The 19587-nt window shown below is 46.4% G+C and overlaps 3 protein-coding genes across 5 annotated transcripts in view; all 3 read left to right on the top strand.

The window, feature by feature from the left end:
- The first annotated feature begins 42 nt into the window (after positions 1-42).
- Positions 43-2845, top strand: AK6 (adenylate kinase 6). Its single transcript, XM_027723315.2, has 5 exons — positions 43-128; positions 647-739; positions 1380-1438; positions 1521-1666; positions 1778-2845. The coding sequence occupies exons 1-5, from the start codon at positions 101-103 to the stop codon at positions 1965-1967; spliced, it is 516 nt and encodes a 171-aa protein (XP_027579116.1). The 5' UTR covers positions 43-100; the 3' UTR covers positions 1968-2845.
- A 455-nt stretch (positions 2846-3300) lies between these two features.
- On the top strand, positions 3301-14365 carry CCDC125 (coiled-coil domain containing 125). Of its 2 annotated transcripts, XM_027723361.2 has the most exons (12): positions 3301-3333; positions 3574-3951; positions 5056-5114; positions 5724-5810; positions 6700-6777; positions 7445-7530; positions 9505-9587; positions 10114-10229; positions 11078-11185; positions 12149-12320; positions 13372-13505; positions 13620-14365. In XM_027723361.2, exons 2-12 carry the CDS (start codon positions 3684-3686, stop codon positions 13905-13907), a joined length of 1479 nt encoding a protein of 492 aa, XP_027579162.1. In that variant the 5' UTR covers positions 3301-3333; positions 3574-3683; the 3' UTR covers positions 13908-14365. The 2 variants fall into 2 exon arrangements, with proteins under 2 accessions (XP_027579162.1, XP_027579163.1); XM_027723362.2 differs by lacking the exon at positions 3301-3333 and having other exon boundaries at positions 3482-3951.
- A 3482-nt stretch (positions 14366-17847) lies between these two features.
- LOC113989093 (aminopeptidase O (putative)) overlaps positions 17848-19587 on the top strand; it is a 149869-nt gene continuing 148129 nt past the window's right edge. For both annotated transcript variants that reach the window (XM_027723341.2, XM_027723338.2), the window contains exon 1: positions 17848-18251. The gene's annotated coding sequence lies outside the window, so the exon portion shown is untranslated. The remainder of the gene's footprint in view (positions 18252-19587) is intronic.

The following is a 19587-nucleotide window of genomic DNA, read 5'->3' as shown; positions in this document are numbered from 1 at the left end:
CGGGCTGCCCGCGTCGCGCCTGCCCGCGCGGTGACGCCATCGGCGCGCGCCGGCGGCGGCGGAGGCCCCGCGCACGTGTCTCCAGGGCGACGGCGGCGCCATGAGGCGGCCGAACGTGCTGATCACCGGTGGGCACGGGGGGCTCGGCCCAGTCCCAGCCTGGGCTGATCTGGGGTGTGAGACCGCAGCCCCATCACAGCCTAGAGTCACTGGGGGCTGCGGTCCCATCCCGAGGTGGTTTGGGGTCTGGGGTCCCATCCCGGGGTGGTTTGGGGTTTGGGGTTGCAGTCGGGGTGATCTGGGGTGTGGGGTCCTGGCCTGGGAGGATTTGGGGTGTCACACCTGACCGAGAACTCGGGACGCTCCCATCCCGTCCCGAAGTTTTCTTTGCCCCCCCCCCTCCCCCCCCCCCCTTCTCCCGGTGTGGGTGACGTTCCTGCTCACAGTGAGGGTTCTCTCCCTGGTTTCCCGTTTCCCACTCCAGCGTTGCCCTCCCTGGTTCTCCTTGGGGTGCAGCTCTGGGCCCTTTTCCCTCACGCGAATCCCTCGACATCCACTGGCCAAAGGCCCCAGTTCCCCTGCTGGGAGGGTGTCTGGGGGGACCTGCACCTCCTCCCTCACCCTGTCCTGTGGTTTTGGTCTCCAGGCACTCCGGGCGTTGGGAAAACCACACTGGGAAAGGAACTGGCATCCAGAGCAGGGCTGTGCTACATCAACGTGGGGGACCTGGCCAAGGAAGGTGCTGGAAAACAGAGGAGTCACCAGAGCACGGGGGATTCTTTGCTCTGTGCAGCTCTCTGCTTGTGGTGGGAGAGCTGAGGTTGTGCTGCCTGGAGAAGAGAAGGCTCTAGGAACAACTCGGAGCCCCTTCTAGGGCCTAAAGGGGCTCCAAAAATGCTGGAGAGGGATGTAGGGCAAAGGATGGTATGAAGGATAAAGAAAAATAGCTTCCCGCTCCCAGACAGTGTTCCCTGTGAGGGTGGGGAGGCCCTGGCACAGGTTGCCCAGAGAAGCTGTGGCTGCCCCTGGATCCCTGGAAGTGTCTAAGGCCAGGTTGGATGGGGCTTGGAGCAACCTGGGCTAGTGGAAGGCGTCCCTGCTCATGGCAGGGGGGAGGAACAAGATGAGCTTTGAGGTCCCTCCCAACCCAAACCATTCTGGGATTCTATATATTAAATCAAAAGGCAATTAATTTTCTCTAACAGGACTCTTGGTGGTCAGTAGTAAATGACAAACTTACCCTTACACAGATTTGTAAACCAAGTGTTCCCTTCGCTAAGCTCTGCCTTTGTTTACATCCTCCTGCAATGAACATACCCATGTAGACAGTTGTGGTGGCTCTGCCCCCCCCAACTGCCCTGACCCTGTTTGTGCTGCAGGGGAGCTGTACGAGGGCTTTGATGAGGAGTACGACTGCCCCATTCTGGATGAGGACAGGGTGAGTGCAGCCCCTAAACCACCCACGTGTCTGGGCCTTCTGCAGTGCCAGGGGAGCCTGCCTGTGTCCCTTTGCCCTGCAGGTGATCGACGAGCTGGAGGACAGGATGAGGGAGGGTGGGGTGGTGGTGGATTACCACGGCTGCGACTTCTTCCCCGAGCGCTGGTTCCACATCGTGTTCGTGCTCCGCACAGACAACTCCTTCCTCTACGACAGGCTGGAGAGCAGGTGTGCCAGGGGGCAGACCAGGGCAAAGGGGGGGTATTTGAGGGTGTCAGTCACAGAATCTCCACTGCTTCTGCACATCTCACACTCTCCCTTGGTGCTCTTGTTTTCTAGGGGCTACACAGGGAAAAAGCTGCAAGACAACATTCAGTGTGAGATTTTTCAGACTCTTTATGAAGAAGCTATGGAGTCATACAAAAAGGAAATTGTGCACCAGTTACCCAGCAACACTCCAGAGGACCTGGAGAGAAACTTGGATCAGATTATGCAATGGATTGAGCGATGGATGAAGGACAACAACTGACTCTGGGTGGAACAGTAACTGCTGAATCTCTTCCTGGGAGGGTTCAATGAATGACATTCATTTTGTATCAGTTAACGTGAATTTTACTGTAACTGGATATGGTTGGGGAGTAGAAGGTTTAGAACAGACAAGTTTGTGAATGTTTGGAACAGCCTCTGAAGCACCCTGGGAGAGACACACAGGAGAACCCACACAAGTGAATGGAAGGATGGAAATAGCACCAAATTTCTCAGTAGAGGAGCTGTGTTCAATAATTGAGAACTCTTTGGGCCTCACAATTAAAACCAAACCATGAACTCACCCCAGAAAAACTGTAAAATACTGATAACTGGTGGCACTTTGGATTTCTAGAGGGTGCAACAGTGTCCTGAAAAGGGGTTAATCTAAAGCTGAGTTGTGAGACTGGAAACTGCTGTGCCCCACTGTGTCCTTGGGCGTGAGGCTAATGCAGACGAGGGGTTGGTTCAGGTTAAGGAAGGAAGTGACATGGTAACAGTTATTTTAAAATTCACAGAACTTTGGGAATTCCTTCATGGGTAAGGACGCATGGGCTGTATCTGCACTGGTGTGGAATGCTGAACAATAAAGAGCAATAAGCTTTCTTTTCCCTTTTTCTCTCTGTACTCCCAATCACCTATACCAGTAGTGGAACACAGATCACTGCAGGTTTACCCCGGAAATACATCCCTGGGCAGGAAAACCTGTGGAGCCCCAGAACGTGGCTACAATCAAAACACTGGCTTCTAATTGCTTGTACAGCCTGGACCCCAGCAGGGCAGGGCAGATAAAAACCTTCCTTCACTGAAAAGCCTGCTGTAGGAAGTGCTTGCTAATAAACTCTCAATATACATGATATAGTAAAACCACTTTCTTAAAGATTTCTGTTGTAAAGAGTATTATTGTTAGGTATTTAAGATTATTGCAGATTGGTTATAGGGTTTTTGGGTGGGACTCAAAGGAATACTGCATCAGCAACTTGATATTATAAACCAAAATGATGATAAATCTGGAGTTTCCTGGCACAACCGAGAAAAAACACTGAGGAAACACAGGCAGAGGTGCTTTGATCTTGGACGGCACTAGGGAGCAGGGGGAGGGCGGTCTGTGGGGTGGAGAGGACAGCCCCAATTCTTGGGAGCACCTGGAGTGACCACGTCAGGTCACCTCAGGTCGCGTTTCCGAGAGCTGCCTGACACCTCTCGGGGCTGCGGCGGGGCGGGGGCTGCAGGGGAAACAGGGACCTCTTTTAAAAGGTAAGAATAACCAACCCCACCTTCCGCCGAGCTCCGGATGCCGCTCCCGGTGCCGCTCCGTCCATCCCGCCCCGGGGCGGGACCGGCATCGCTCTGTGCCTGTGGGTGTGCAGGTGGGTGCGGGGGGGATCCAGGGGTGCTCTGGGACGGGAGCGGGGCCGGGGAGGCCCAGGGTGGGTCTCAGCGAGGCGCTGCCCCCGCTGCCGCCCCGGCCCCGGCTCCCACCGAGGGGTGGGAGCGATGTTTTTGGCAGCCCCGACCCGCCGGGGGAGCGGCCACGCGCCGACGGCTCCGTGTGTCTCACTGCAGCGTTGTCCTGCTGCTTTAAATAAACGCTTTTCCTTTTCTTCTAGATAAAACAGTCGCTTTCAGGAGGTGCTGTTGGCATTGGCCGTGGTGAAGGGCCCTCGGTCAGGAAAGGGAAAAAAAAAGAAACAAAAAACAAACGCAAAACCAGGAGAAGATGGAGGGAGAGGAGGATGACATGACATGTGGAGACTTGGGAAACGGCCTTGGGAGAAGACCTGGAGGTGTTTATGAAGGGGAAAACTTACAAAATACCTATTCATTTAGATCCAGGAAAGGATCTGGAAAGGCTTGTAGTTCCCTTTTGTCAGCAAAGGGAGCGGAAGAAAGTGATGCTGCAGCTCTTCCTGGTCCAAAACGAAACAGTTTTTACGATGGATCACTCAGAAAACCTGCTGCAAGTTCCACACGGCAGAACAGCTGTGGTAAGAGTAATTGGGAAGTTAATTATTCACCGGGGAAAAACCTCTGTTAGATAAACTGAGCCGTTCAGCTGATTCACATATTGTCATCAAGTTTAATTTGAACCATTTGCCGAAGTTCGTGAAGGATTCTAGTAAGTGCCTGTGCATCCTGTGCCTGCTGGGAACCTCCACCTTCCACCCGGGACATTAACGGCACAGTTGCTTTTCAGAGATCGAGGCTCTGGCCCTTCTTAGTGTAAAACGCCCGGTTTTAAAGTGTTTGTTTTTGCTTTTTAAAGTGACATTTAGCAAAGAGCATCCTGTGGTGGCTGTCTCTCTACATACATACATAAAATTGAATGGAATTGCTTGGATTCCTGCTTTGTTTAAGTAACTTTAAGTCTTCTCAGGTATCCTATCTAGAGCTTGTGGCTAAATATTCAAAAATCTCATTTGCTATTTAGTTGAAATTTGTGATTTGGCTTCCTTTTGGGCTAAAAAGTTCTTTTCAGAACCTCTGTTGGCATTCATCTTTTTCTTTGTGAAGGAAACGCTGCTGTAAATACCATCAGGTGTAGGCAGTGCTGTTCATTACACTTCAGCTGCTTTCCTTTACATTTTTAGTGTTTTGACTGAGGTATTTCTGCATCATTTGCTTATTTCTCTCCTTCAGAACAATTCCCCACTATCCCAATGCCACAATAAACTGAGCTGTCTTAAAACTGCCCTTACTTCTACATAGTGCCAGCCACTGTTGTGTTGACTGTGGTTGTTGAAAAGTTACAATCTTAAAACAATCTAAAAAAATTAAATTATTTTTTAAATCAAGAGGGATTTTTCCATTTTTTTTCCAAAGGAAAGTATAAAATATTTGTCCTTATTTTCTGTCTTTACAACTGATCTTTTTCCTGTATTTCACTTCTTTAACTGTGAGCACTGTGTTTGAAATTAATATTTATGTATTTCTTAAATCTGTTTATTAGCTCCAGAAAAAAGGTAAAACAAACTACAAAGATGAAAATTCACCTCTGCATTTTACTTGTGTTCAGGTTAAAGCAAATTCTCGTTTTTTTTCTTTAGATATTATAGTATCTCATCATTCAGTATTTCCTGTTAATCCTACAGAATCTAATACTGAAATGTCAAATGAAGAACTAAAGCAACGACTTCAGGAAGCTCTAGAGGTTGGTAATGGTGCCAAGGGTGCTGCTCCCCAAATCTGCATTTCCTTTTAATGTAGCAAGAGGATCTTGGCATGGCTAGAACATGGATCTTGGCATGGATCCAGGTTCTTGAAATTAGAGGGGTACTTGGAATCTTCATTAAATTTTACAGCAGGAAATCACAGTGTGAGGTGCTGTTTGTACTCTGGGGGTTTGTTGGGGTTTTTGGGGGGTTTTTTGAGGGGTGGGGAAGGTATTTTGAGGGAACTAGAGAATATTGAAAGTAATATACTTTAGCAGGTGTTATTTTTTATTAAGCTTTGGGGCCTGAATATCTGCAATGTAAGCAATCTTTGGCTTTTTAGTCTGCATTTTTGTTGAGAGGTGGTTAACTCCTACATTTTGGGGTTCCAAATGTGGTTAAATGTGTTGGTGTGTTGGCATCACAGCCAGCTGACTTCAGCTGTGAAAATACACAGTTTATCTGCTCTGTGTTCTCTAACCTCAGGGGAGACCCTGAAAAGAAGTCAAGGAGGTAAAACAGAAGAGGGCAAATTCACTTTGCTGCTACAGTCGAATCTTAGGATTACCTTGGCTTGTGCTCAGTGTCCCTATTCTGTTTTGCTTCAGGAAGTTGAAATTTTGAAAGTTGAGCTTGAAGCGTGTCAAAGGCAGCTTGAAGGAAAAGATGAAGCCCTGAGAATCCTGCAGAGCATGGTAGGAGTTGTTCAGGAACTGTTGGGTAGGTGGTGCTGACGGAAGGAAAAGGGAAAACCTTTCCTGCTGCTCCTCATCCAAACCTCACAAACCAGGATTTCCCAGCGCTGCAGTTCAAAGCTCTGAGTCTGGAGGTGTCTGCAGACGTGGCTGCTGCAATGTGCTGCTTTTTCTGCACAGATCTGATGTGGTTATGGAAGAAAACTTTACTGTTGTAGCAGTTCTCACAGTTTTATCTCTGAAGATCCTTCAGGATTTATCTATTTAACATAAAAATAAGGCCATTTCTTCAGTCCCTTATGTGATAGATTTTGCCAGGGCTTGAAATCCTGCTGCTAGTCAAAGGCGTTTTAGTTACTCCTCCATCTGTTGTCCTAGAGGACAGTGTGGGTTAGATGTCAGGTCATTCTCTTGCTCACAGTCTACAATAGTTCTGTTGGTCACTGTCACAATGAACGCTGGTGAAATCAGTTCCTGCTTTTCTGCCTCCTTGCATAACCCATTTATAGCCGAGCAGTTTCTGCCCTCAGACATTTGCAGCCAGTTACACTTGGATCAACGGCTTAACCGTGTTGTAACCAAGTGTTCAAAGATGGGATTTTCTGGACAACCTGTGAAGAACAACGTGATCTCATCTTAAATTGTGCTGCATTTTTCAATAGGAGAGATTGGAACACAAGTTTGTTGTGTAATTTAGTGACTTGGAATCAGAGCCCACCAGGGCTTACAAGGGAGTTGTAACGTTTGTCATTCTGCACGCTCCTGTTTAATGAAGGATGTGAACTTCTCTGTGTGTAGGACTGAACATGTGTCTAAAGCCAAATTAAGTGAACTTAATGACAGTGTTTGACAGAATTGTGGGGTTTTTTCTCTCTTTTTTTTTTTTTAGGCAGTATTTAATAAAGCCACTAGTCATACAAAAGAAATGCTTCAAAAAACTGAGGAAGAAAAGAGGACTTTAGAGAAGGTAAGGGTGTGAATCCTTTACACATGGAAGCCCATGGCTATTAATGAGGGATTAACGGACTGTTCATTTAAATCAGTGCAAACCTGCCATTAATTCCAGAGCTTGTAGGAAAGCGTTCTTATTCCTATTTAGTGGAATGGGGAAACGTTAATGTGTCGCTGCTTTGATCTGGATCTTCTTATTCCTTAGAGTGTGCAAATAATACCTAAAAATTACCAGAGTTCTTCCTTTACTTTCAGCTGGTGTTTGTTGTGGGTTTTGGTCATTCACAGTGAGTTGCTCAGTTCTTCAGGGATTAAGCTGAAAATTCCCAAGGGGTCTAGGAAACATGTGCCAAGTTTTCATAGGGAAGATGGGGAGGAGGAGGAAGGTGGCATGGAGCTGCTGTGTCAAACTGAGTTTTGTCCTTTGTTCCTCCTCCTCTATGGCCTTTCCACAGATCAGAAGGGTGACAGGGAAATGTGACAGTGTGGGTTTGGTTTTGTTACAGCCCACTGGAAGCATTAACACAGTCCTCCTGTCATACAGTCTGGGATCCATAGGTCACTTCAGTGTCTGGCACCAATTTTGTTATTAACAAATAATCCTCACTGGTCACTGAGATTTCTCTTCTTCCTTTCTTTGGGAAGCCTGAAATGTGCTGCTGCAGGTTTGTTTCTTTCCACAGGAAATAAATATTTTGCAGTGGGAAATTGAATTTGATCAGGATAGATTTAAAAACATAGAAGACACGTGGACAGAAAAATACGACAGGTATTTTACTTCCACTGTGTATATATTTGTTTTCATTTTTAATTTCATTGAATGCTATGTGTCATCTTTTTTTGTGTTCCAAACTTGTTTCATCAGGTTTTCTGGGGGTTTTGTGTTTTCCTAATTCTCTTCCAAATTTTAGAAGATTTATTTTATTTTCATGCTAGTCACATTTGTACTTTTCAGTTAAAACTACTAAAATTGTTGTCTTAATTATTTAGCGTGTCTATAGGCTGGCTTTGCTGGGCTAAGCTTTCATTTTCATCCCGTTACATCAGCCAGCTGGAGGCAGATTATCCTTATTTACCTTAAATGTAAATGAGCATAGAAAATAATGGGGTGTGCCTGCACGTGGAAATATAATTTCCTGGTTAATCATTGCTTTATTTTCTTGGATTGTAGATCTGAGCATAAGTACAGGTAAAATAGAAGGATTTTGAGAGAGGCTGATCAACTGGTTCTTTGTTTAATTAAGAGTGACTCTGGGTGGACAGCAGGTGTGGTTCGGCAAGAATGTGCCAGAGGCACTAAACTAATAATGTATAACAGACCTTGAAAAATGTGACCAGCAGACTCACTTATGGAAAAGTAGAAATTGTATCTCTGAAGTCTCCCCATCAGAGTTGTTATTGTCATTATTTTTTTATCATTATTGCTGATGTTATTATTATTCAGTATATATTTTTATTTAGAATATTTCAACTTAGAATCCAGGAATAAGCCAAAAGTTTACAAACTTTTCTTTTGTTGACTTACACTTGTCGAGGGATGCCTCTGGAAAAAGCCTTTGGCTTTCCTGCCTGAGGAGGTTGGAAGTGTAGCTGCCCAGTTTGGAACTACAAAACTGGTGCTAAATGTCGTAAAACAGAGACATAACTTCAGAAAACTGAAAGCCAGGGGCTCAGCCTGCTTTCCAAAATGGTTTCCTGATATCTAAGATAGCAAAATGAGAACAATGTGTATTTCCCTTTTTTTTTTTTTCAGGTGAAGTAATTCAGACTATTTAGTTTTGAACAAAGCCATGCATTTACTGACAGCTGAGGAGATGCACCAAATAAATTGTACTGCTTTGACATTTAGGTCTTCAGATGCCACTGCTCTGTTCAAGAGGAAAATGCTAAAATACCTCACAGAAAAATGCATTGTCAGTGCACATTGTGTCTGCTCAGCTGGCAAGCCCTGAGGGCACAGCTTTCCTTGAAAACAGGGTTCACACTGCAGGAAGTTTACAGAGCTGAGCTGTCACATGTCCAGTATCAGTTTGCTCTTTCAAGGAGGTAGGAGATTCCTAGCAAATGTTTCAGAGTTTCATAATTACTGCTTGCTTTGAGTTTCCAAGGAGAACAGGGCACCTGAACCCATCTCTTCTTAAACCCAGAAGCTGTTGGCACTGTCTACTTACACATCAATGATTTTTTTTTTAACATTCACTTGAACACACCTGGATTAAATTGGCTGTGTGAGGGTGTGGTTTCATGGCCAGGGTGAGCCTGTTTGAACAGCCTGTGGCATCTGAGAAACCTCAGTGTGAGTGTGGAGGTTCCTGGTTCTGCTCCCTCACCTGCACAACGAGGGGTGAGCAGGTTACACACACTGGTGTAACCTGATGCATTAGCCTGGCTCAGGAGGACTGCCACGGTGCTTTTTGGCCCCTGGCTACCAGATTTGCTTCTAACAACATACTACAGATTGTTGGTACAGGCATTCTTACAGGAAAATATTACCATTTTTTCCATGAAAAATACAAGTGAGAAAACTGCTGGTACAATTCTCCATAGGTAAAAACTTGTCAAACCAAATACTCCTTTCACTTTTTATTTTTTTCTTCCATCTTTCCAGTAATCCTAATTTTAATTTGCAGAAATATTAGATATGACATTTTAATGGGATTGCTCTTTTAAATTATTTGAGTGCCCATTTTAAAACTTCTTTTTTCTTACAAGATAATAAAGCCTTTTTTTCTAACTTCTGCAGGATATACTGTGAAAATGCAGCTTTTAAAGAAGCATTGAAACTGAGGACAGAAGAAGTTAAAACACTTAAAGCTGAAAATGCAAGTAAGCCACCAAAAGCTCTTCTTCTTGATGCACTGTTTCTCAGGAGTAATTAATGATTTAGCTATGAAGGAAGCTTCTTGCGGGAAGAAGTGTGTTTTTAGTGGCAGCTGGTGTCAGTGGATATGCAGAATCCCTCTTTAAATTGGAAAGGAAGTAACAGCAGCTGCTGGGTCAGAGGGCTCCAGTCCCTTTCCCTTATTTTTGCCTCCCAAAAACCTTTAAAATAGCTGATTTATATAATTATTTCCCCAATGTTCTAGCAGACCAGCTGGCTGACTTGTGAGTGTACAATGAGATGAGCCCTTAGACCTGAGGCCCAGTAATACATGAAATGGTGTCTAAGTGGGTCATTATTTCTGGGAAAACACAGAGGGAAAAACAACTGGAATATGATTTTGTACATTGTCTCATCAGGTTCCCAAACTGATGCTTGAACTATAGAATCCTTTGCTTTGGGTGCAGTTAAACTCAGAAATTAAGAAATCAGAGCAGAAGATTTTTCTAATCTCTTTGATTTATTTCGTAGTCCTGAATCAGCAGTGCTTGGAATTCCTTGCAATGCTCGATGTAAAACAACAGAAAGTTGTTCAGGAGAACATGTTGTTGAATAAAAGTGACATTACTGATTTTACAGGTCTTGAAGTAAGTATGGCTTATGTGTTTTTCAAATTGGCTGGTTCAGAGATATGTTTGTATTCAAAACACAGAGAAAATTTGCTTGCTTGTTATGTATCTCTTTCTTTGGAGCCATTTTTAGCTAATTAGTACTTAATTACCTAATTTGCATGCCTGTTCATGAGTTTTCTACTTTGTGGTCTGCCTTGCAAAGAAAGAGGAGACAGAAGGAGCATTGAGCAGTTTTTCACAAGCCATGATGCTTGTTTTTCTTCTTCCTGACACTTAAACCCAATTCCTCATGCTTTGCTTAGCATAGAAGCGTTCTGGTGAGGCTGTGGGGAGCAGCACACCCAGGCTGTCAGGGTTTGTCTGGAAAACACTGTGAGCCAGAAGCCATCCTCCAGATCTCCTGCCCCTTTGCTGCCCCTGACTCTCACCCTCCCTGTGCTGTGTTTTTGGGGGTGCAGTGGGACACTTGGGTGGTGGTTTTGGTGCTCCTTTTGGTGAGCTGTTTGTGGGGTGTTTTTGGTGAGCTGTTTGTGGGGTGTTTTGGGGCTGTTTGTGTGGTGGTCTTGGTGGGATGCTTTCGGTGGTTGTTTGGATGGTGGTTTTTGGTAGGGTGCTTGTGTAGTGGTTTTGGTGGTGGTTTAGGTGGAGTTTTCTGTGGTGGTTTTGGTGGGGTGTTTGTGTGGTGTTTTTGGTGCTGGTTTGGGTGGCAGTTTGGGTGCTGTTTTGGGTGGTGGTTTTGGTGGGAGGTTTGTGTGGTGTTTTCGGTGCTGGTTTGGGTGATGGTTTTGGTGGGAGGTTTGTGTGGTGTTTTCGGTGCTGGTTTGGGTGGGATGTCTAATGGGTGGCTCATTTTGGGTTTCCAGCTGGCGGTGCTTGGGGCCTGCACCTGTAGCAGCTCCGAGGGGCAGCCCTGCCCCTGTGCCAAGGTGGCAGCTCTCACTCGGAAGCAGCTCCTTCATCTCAAGCGAGAGGTAACGAGGCTTGGCGGGGGGGGACAGGGGTCAGGGTGCTCAAAACCCAGTAAACTCAGGTGTTTTAAAGCCAGAAGGGCTTTACGCTATTTACAAATAGTGTAAAGTTTGTTTGTGGTGCTTTGTAATGCCCTGGCTTTTGCCGGTAGAAACATTGTAATTATGTCTATTTGGCTTTACTAGTAGGAAAAACAACAACAACAAAAAAATCTTTTGCATTCTTTTTCCTTCCTCCCATATTTTTTATAAAAGGAAAACACACCCTAAGTGTATACACTCCATAAATGTACACACTGTGGGTGTGTACTGCCACTGACCCTCCTCCTTCCTTCCTGACGTGCATTCCACCCCTCCCTTGGGTTGGCATCAGCACCCACAGCTATGTCAGGAAGCTGATCTTGCTGGAAAGTATATATTTGCCTCAGGCTTAAATCAATAATGTGACTTTCAAGCACTTAATTTTTTTTTTAATTTAGTGAAATTCTGTGAATTCAGAATTTTTATTTTAATTTCTCTTTGATTCTGCAAATGTGGAAACTGTTCTTGTGGTCCTGCTGCAGAAGTTCCAGTTGACTTATTGGTTTTGAAAATAAGGACTGTCCTGTCCCTTTTGTACCCAAGTTATTATCCTTGACATAAGTTTCATTCTCTTTGTTCCTTTTGCTCCTGGCCCAGCTGGCAGAGGATGTTATTGCCCCCCTCAATCTCTTTTGCACGTGCAGAGATGAACAGAGGTAAATACACAGAGATGATTGTCAGTGTAGATGGCAGCTGGTTTGTGCATGTGTATAGAAAGGACTTAAAACACATCTCAAAATATGTCAGGAAAACTCTTCATTTGGTTCCTGCTACTTCCTTGATTATATTTATTTACAAGTTGTCTGCGTCTTGATATATACTTTATATTTGCTTTTGCTTCCAAGTTGCTTAAAGTACTTTAAATTTTCCCTGGATTAAACCCAGACTGAAAATCTGAAGAAGAGTAAGGATGAAGCGTTTCTCGTGGCAGATGCCTTCAGAATTGCCTTTGAGCAGCAGCTGATGCAGAGGAAGGACCAAGCCCTGAGACTTGCAGAAGGGATAAAGATGAAGAAGGAAACTAAATTTGCGAACTGGAGGCGTCTGAGGGGCACTGGTACCTGGGCCAGCCGAGGGTCTGGGGGGTTGGCTGCAAAAGGAGGGAGCTCGTGGCTTGAGCACCTTCTTACCCTGTGAGATGTGTGGCTGTGGCTCAGCTGCTGGTGGGGGCTTATGAAGAGTCAAGAAAAAACAAAGTTGTGAATACTCACTGTGATATTAAATAGTGTGTTTTGTAATTGAGGAATTTCTGCCATGAGTTTCACGTGTGAAATGCAGGGGGGGGGGGGTGTGTAAGTGGAATATACAGGTCGTGTAGGACACTGGAGCTCCCAGTCCAGGCCTTTACTGCACCCTTTTTAAAATTACACATGTATGAACTCCACTATCTGACTGAAAACATGGTGGAATAAATAAGCTGTTATACAAGATGACAATAATATCTGGCTGGTAAAGATGCTTGTTATAAAAACAGCAGAGAAAAGCCAGGTGGAAGGGTGTGGGACTAGATGAACTTTAAAGTTTCTATGGGTTTTTTTGGTTGGGGTTTTTTTGTTGTTGGTGGTGGTTTGTTTTGTTATTGTTTTTTGGGGTTTTTAAAATCAATTTAGCTTTTTATTTTGCTTTTGATTATTATTCTTACACTTAATATGTTACAGAGTTACAAAGCCCTCTGTAAAAGAGGAAGAATTCGAATCTGTAAAATAGGACGAATTCTGCTAATCCTTTTATTCTTTAAAAAAAGGAATAAAGAGAAGTATTTCAGTTCTTATGTCCTGGTCAAAACCATTGCAGAATTTAGGAATGGGACATCAGAATATATCTGTGTTGGTAATTGACCTGGAGCTGCCAGGATTAGAAGTTTGGTTGGTCTCCCAGATTCCTTTAGCACTCTTGGGATGTGGTACTACAAGAGCAAACACCCTGACTTCCCCTACAGCAACATCATCGCTTTCAAGCTCTGTAGTCTGGCACATACGATCCATAATTTTAATGTATTTTAATATTTTTAGAAATCTTGCAAATGGCCTGTGTTTTTTTCAGGCTACTTACTGTTTAAAAACTAATTACCATGAATTCCACAGCTCATGTACTTTTGTTTTCCTTAGAGCGTCTCAAGTTACAAAGCAACAAGAACAATCTGGGTCAAAAGCTGTCCAGCCTGCTCTCCTCAGGTGGGGACTGCAGGAGGGTCGAGGAGCTGGACAACCCCAACGAGATCCTGAAGATGCTGATAGATTTGGTCAGTATTTTGTTCACCATGACCCCCGGGGGGAGCACATGCACAGTTTACAAACAGCGCCGTGTTCTGAGCTGACCAATGTCTTTCTCTCCTTTCTGTGTTAAACACCCCCAGGTGAATGACAAGGAGGAGGCCCTGGCCCACCAGAGGAAGGTCAGCTACATGTTGGCCCGTGCCCTGGAGGCGAAGGAGGCTGTTCTGGGATGGGGTGAAGGGAAGGGGTTGTTGGGCCCCACTCATGCCTGTGGCCACAGCCCCCCTGCCCGGAACAGCATCCCCTCAGCTCCCAGCACGGACACCCACAGACATCCTGCAAAACCCCTGCAGAAGTCGCTGTCCTGGCCCTTGGGGAGGGCAGGGGGGCCCCTCTGTAGCCTCATGCGGGACCCGCTGGGTTTGTGAAAAAGAAACACTTTGTGGAAGCGCCAGAAGCTGCCCCGTGATTGTGTCAGTGTGAGGGTGCGATGGCCGAGGCCATGAGGGCCCGGAGACCATCGCGGTGCTGAGAGGGGCAGGGTGGGCCAATGTAATGGTGATTGAAAACTAGACGGAGTGTTTTTGGGCTGCCCGAGCCCTTCCCTGGCCCCGCATTACCTGGTGACAGTACAAGAGAGGTGTCACCATGGGGGGGGAGGGATGTGGTGTCATAGGAGGGGATGTGGTGTCACGAGAACCAGCGGGGCTGACAGAGCAAGAGGGACATTTTTGGGAGCTCTCTGAACTCACAGAGTCAGGTTTAGAGAGGAGACGTTGTTTATTCTGCGGGGGGTGGAAGGTGGACGCTTCCACAAATCCAGCACACCAACTGTCTAAAGCTGTCACTGTTTATACACTTCAGCAAACAAAGGTGTTAATGTCCATTGGCTACAAGTTACATAGTTCTGTTGTTAATTACAGAATCACAGGATCAGTTAGATTGGAAAAGACCTCTAAGGTCACTGAGTCCAACCTATGACCCAACACCACCTTGTCAACAGACCATGGCACTGAGTCCGCATCCAGCCTCTTCTTAAACACCTCCAGGGATGGTGACTCCACCACCTCTCTGGGCAGCCCATTCCAATGTCTAATCACTCTCTCTTTATACTTTATATTCCATTGTTTAATGACTCTCTTACTTCTCATGCTAATTGATCCCGTGCTCAGTCTTTCTCTTCTTCCTTTGGGTTGGGGGGGTTCTGGGGTCAGTGCTCACGATCTACCCCTGTTGGAATCAGCCTGTATCCAGTGGGAGCTGATTCAGCCCAGGTCCTGAGCTGCCTTTACTAGTGCCTTCCTCATCTTGGGAGTTCTGCCAGATGTCCGTGTGGGCCATAAATTCTGCATTCCCTGTGCTCACTGCCAGTGGAAATCCTTCCACCCAAGGTGTGATACCCTCCCCCAGGGCTGAGATCATTGAGACACATCCAGCCCTAAACCTTAACAGGGCCAACAAGTTTCATGGCCTCTCTTGCTTCTTGGGCTTGAAAGTTAAAAAGATCAACCACAGAACATCCTTTCTTAGGAAAACTTTGACACAGTCCACATTTTGCAGCAGACAGGATCTGGCCCATCACCCCCATCTCGTTCCCTGTAACCCTGTGGGCAAATTGTTAATAGTTTCTGACTCTGTGACGTCACACACGTCACCGCGGGGTGAGGGTGGAGCGGGAGTGACGTCACTGCGCGGAGGGGGATGTGTGACGTCACGGGCTGCTGGCGGGGGCAAGAGCGCGAGCCGGACCCGCCCCCGCCCCCCGCGCTGTCATTCACCCTGCCGGACCCGCCCCCCGCGCTGTCAGTCACACAGCCGGCCCCGCCCCGCGCCGTCAGTGGCCCCGCCCCGCGCCGTCAGTGGCCCCGCCCCGCGCCGTCAGTCACACAGCCGGCCCCGCCCGCAGGCCCCCCTCATTTCCGAATGCGAGAAATACGAACATGTGGAAGAAAGCCGAGACAAAGAATTGTGCTGTTTTTTAAAAAAATAATTCCGAATGCAATCACCTTGATTTTGAAATGAAATTACCTGTTATGATTTTCTCAGTCCGGTTCTGAGATTTTGGTTCCCAGATTCATTGCTGAAGGGCAGTTAAGAAGGGGGAGATGATTCTATCACACTTTCGTGCTAAGCTACTTTACATTCAGTGTCAGTCGGTGCCTTCTCAGACAGGTGTGTGTGCTACTGATATACTGCGATGGTGCTCACTGGCCTAAAAGAGACAGTGTTACACAAATCCTTCTGTCAGACTCTTCAGCTTATGTCCTCACCACCTCAGCATAATGTTTCTTGCGGGTTCTGAATCAAATTATGTAGGGAGCTAAAGTCAACAACTGCATATATGAGCCCTTTATCATATTTATTTTTGGTATTGTCTGGAAAAAGTGCACAGACTGCAGCAAAAGATTTCAGTGTGTTCCTGTAGCTTCTTCTGGATGTGACAGACATCCATAAGGCAGCTGGTGCCCCTGATGTGCAGAAGGGTGAAGGCTGCCAGCAGAGCTGAGGGGCCAGCAGCCGTGTCTTGGATACCCTCTGCAGTCAGGTGGCCCCAGAGGCTGACAGCTGGCTCTAAAAACTGGACTTTGTCAGTTTTCTACATTTCCTTGTTTAGAAAAGGGAGGATACATACTGCATGGTCAAGACAACTCCAGGTAATGAGTCAAACTTATTTTGTCACTGAGCAACACATATAGTTCAGGAATGCAGCTGTACTTCTTTCTGACATACATGGGGCTGGAGGTGTTACAGCACCACAGGCCATTCCCTGCAGCCATTCTCCTCCAGTGGTGTGTCAGAAGCTTTTCAGCCCATCTGTCAGATTACAAAATATTCTCTAGACCCTCATTTGCTTATATTTAGTTCTACCCTGTAGCATTTCTTGTGTTCTTGAACCTTTTCTTTCAGTTTGCTAGTGGCAAACCATTTCATATTATTAAATCAAAGGCCTGCAGCAAAGTGTTACATTATGCATATGTCTACTTACATTCTTTGTTTACATTACATTTGGAGATGAGTGAATAGAAGTTTTTAATGATGATTCGCTCCACTCAGCTTCCCTTTGGTGTATGAGCTGTAAGGGTTCACAATGAGATCTCTCCACTGACCATAATAAAACTCAGTCTCCAGGGCAATAAGTAGTTTTCTTGTGTTGGTTGAGAAAGGTTTCCTGAAAGCAAGATGTTTCAGTTTCTTTATCCAATATTTCAATGACTGCACTAAGATTTGATGAAGCCAAACTGGTATCAAAGCATGAGGCTGAATTAAGACAACCATTGGTGTGCCCTAGTGTCCAGGAAGGCCAATGGTGTCCTGGGGTGCATTAGGAGGAGCACTGCCAGCAGGTCACAGGTGACCCTGCCCCTCACTCAGCCCTGGTGAGGTCTCACCTGGAGAGTAGTGCCCAGTTCTGCTCAGGACTAAGAGACACTGAGCTCCTGAAACAGGTCTAGCAGAGGGCTACAAAGTTGGTCTGGAGAATCTGACGAAAAAAGGCTGAGTGACCTCTGGAGATCATCTAGCCCCATGCCAAGGCAGGGTCATGTAGAGCAGGTTATACAAGAATGTGTCCAGGTGGGTCTTGAATGTCTCCGGAAAGGGAGAATCCATGACCTCCCTGGGCAGCCTGTTCCAGGGCTCTGCCATCCTCAATGGAAAGAGGTTCTTCCTCATACTGAGGTGGAAGTTCTAACATTTTAGTTTATGGCCACTGCTCCTCATCCTGTTACTGGACACCACTGAAAAGAGTTTGTCACCTTCCCCCTGACACCTGCCTTTGAGGTATTTGTACATGTTGCTGAGATTCCCTCTCAGTCTTCTCCTCTCCAGACTAAACAGACCCAGGTCCTGCAGTCTCTCCTCATTAGAGAGATGCTCCAGACTCCAAATCATCTTTGTTGCCCTGCCCTGGACCCTCTCCAGTAGCTCCTTGTGCTGAGGAGCCCAGAAATGGACACAGCATTCCAGATGTGGCCTTGCTAGGGCCAAGCAGAAAGGCAGGATCACCTCCCTCGACCTGCAGATGACCTGCTGACTTGCTCCCGATGCACCCCAGGACACCACTGGCCCTCCTGACCGCCAGGCCACACCGCTGGCTCAGTCTCTGACAGTTTGTCCTCCGCCGAATCAGCCCATGGCTGGCCAGGTCAGGCCAGGCCTGCGGGCAAGAACCGCGCTGTCCCCGCTTACCCGGGCAAGGAGCGGGGCTGGGGAAGGAAGGAGCGGGCGAGGGTACGGGGCGGGGCGGGGCCGGGCCGGGCCGGGGCGGGGCCGGGGCGGGGCCGTTTGAGCTCATCCGAGGGCGCCGCGCGGGCCCGGGCGGCGGGCGGAGCGCAGGTAACGCGGCTTCGGCTCCGCGTGTCCCCGGGCGGGCAGCGGCCCCCGTTCCGAGCGTTCCCTCCTTGCCTTTGCCCTCCCCCGGCTCCATCCCTGCCCGGGCCGGGCCCGCTCCGGGCCGGCGGGGCCGAGGTGGGATCCCCGTCCCGCGGCGCTCCCGCCAGGCCGCGGCTGGGGAGGCGCTCCGGGAGGGGACGAGCTGCCGTCGCTGCCTTCGCTCATGAACTGAAGGGCTGCCCTGGAGCGCGGGGAGCAGCGCAGGGCTCAGAATGCAGCGCAGGGGGATGCGCAGCAGTACCTGCCGCCTTTTGTCGCACCGCTTGAATCAGTGCCCCTGTTCTGGGCCTCTGGTTTCCTGAAAGAGCTTTAAACATCGACCCACTCAAAGCTGGTTATTGAGCTGTCCCACCCGTTGGCCTTTTTAACACTAGAAACATGTAGGTGAAACTCGTATTTTAATAAATGGTCGTATGTAATTCATCTTAGGATTTCGGCCTAGTTGTCTGTTAGTTCCTTTGCTCAGTTTAATGCTTAGTTTTGCAGAGGTCAAGTTGAGTGTCTGAGGTGGCTTGCCATTGTCAACACTGGGAAGAGAAAAGTCTTTTTCTCATTTCAGCCTTAAGAAAGTGGTTCTTTGGCATGGTAGGTGGTATTCATATACCAACTGCTGCACTGAGTTAAAAACAGCTCTATTTCAGTACGGATTTTATTTGGATGCTTCCTATATACCAATATCATGTGACAGGCATGCTCCATCTCCTGAAGGTCAGTTGCACGTGCCCCTTCCTTGTGTATTTTGAGTGAAAATAATTCTGCTCCTCTTTAATGCTGTTCAGCATCTCCACAGAATCGGTGAAGTTGGAGGGGACTGCTAAAGACCATCAGTTGACTGCTGCAGCTCAAGCAGGGTTAGGTATACCAGATTATCACATCCACCTTGAAATAATTCTGTAAAATAAAACATGAAAAATTCCATCCTTACGTAAGTGTTTGGGATCTTATTTATAAACATAGTAATGTAGATTTGTGGGTAGGGACTTTTAAAACAAGTATTTGGTCTCTGTTTAATTGTTTTAGGTATTCAGTCACTAGTGTAATACAAATAATTGCCAGTGGATTAAAGAGAAGTTAAGGGGAATATCAGGATGCTCTTCTTAGCTTCTTTACCAATAGTAAGGTATGCTTCTCTTTTAGTCTTTTGTTGTTTTTCTCAAGGAATTAGTATTTGGGGGGCGGATGGAGACTTTGATTTTTTGGTGTTTCCCCTCTTATTTCAGCTGAAAGAAGGAGTTTTCTATCTCGACTTGTAATTTCAGCTCATCAGAATTAACTTCCTGCTGTAACTTGTAGTTGGCAAAGGTCTTGCATTATGCTCATTATTTCTCTAGTTTTCATACTTAAAAGAAAATTTCTGGAGTGGCACCAATTGTTATATCCAGGGACATTAGTATTTGAATTAATTTCTGCATCCAAGCTCATTACAAAATGTGGTGGTTTCCTTGTGATGCAGAGTGAGGTCTGCAAGCTCTCTTCTCTGGATTGTTTTGTAGCAGTTTAACAGTAGCAAATGTTCCTATTAGCTTGTTTAAACCTTACTTTCATCTATAGAAGAACTCATTCTTGCCTTGAAAAGGCTTAAGATGTCTTACCTATTTGTGTTATGTGTTGGGGAAAAAAAGTTTGTAATTACCAAAAAAAATGGATACATATTACTTGATATTTAAACAGTAAAATTATTGTTGATGCTGATGTTCAAAACTGACTTCTGGGTAC

The sequence above is a fragment of the Pipra filicauda genome, unplaced genomic scaffold (genome assembly GCF_003945595.2).
Source record: "Pipra filicauda isolate LSUMZ 115617 unplaced genomic scaffold, ASM394559v2 scaffold236_size1216567_pilon, whole genome shotgun sequence".
Lineage (NCBI taxonomy): Eukaryota > Metazoa > Chordata > Aves > Passeriformes > Pipridae > Pipra > Pipra filicauda.
This window is presented reverse-complemented; position numbering and strand designations above follow the sequence as displayed.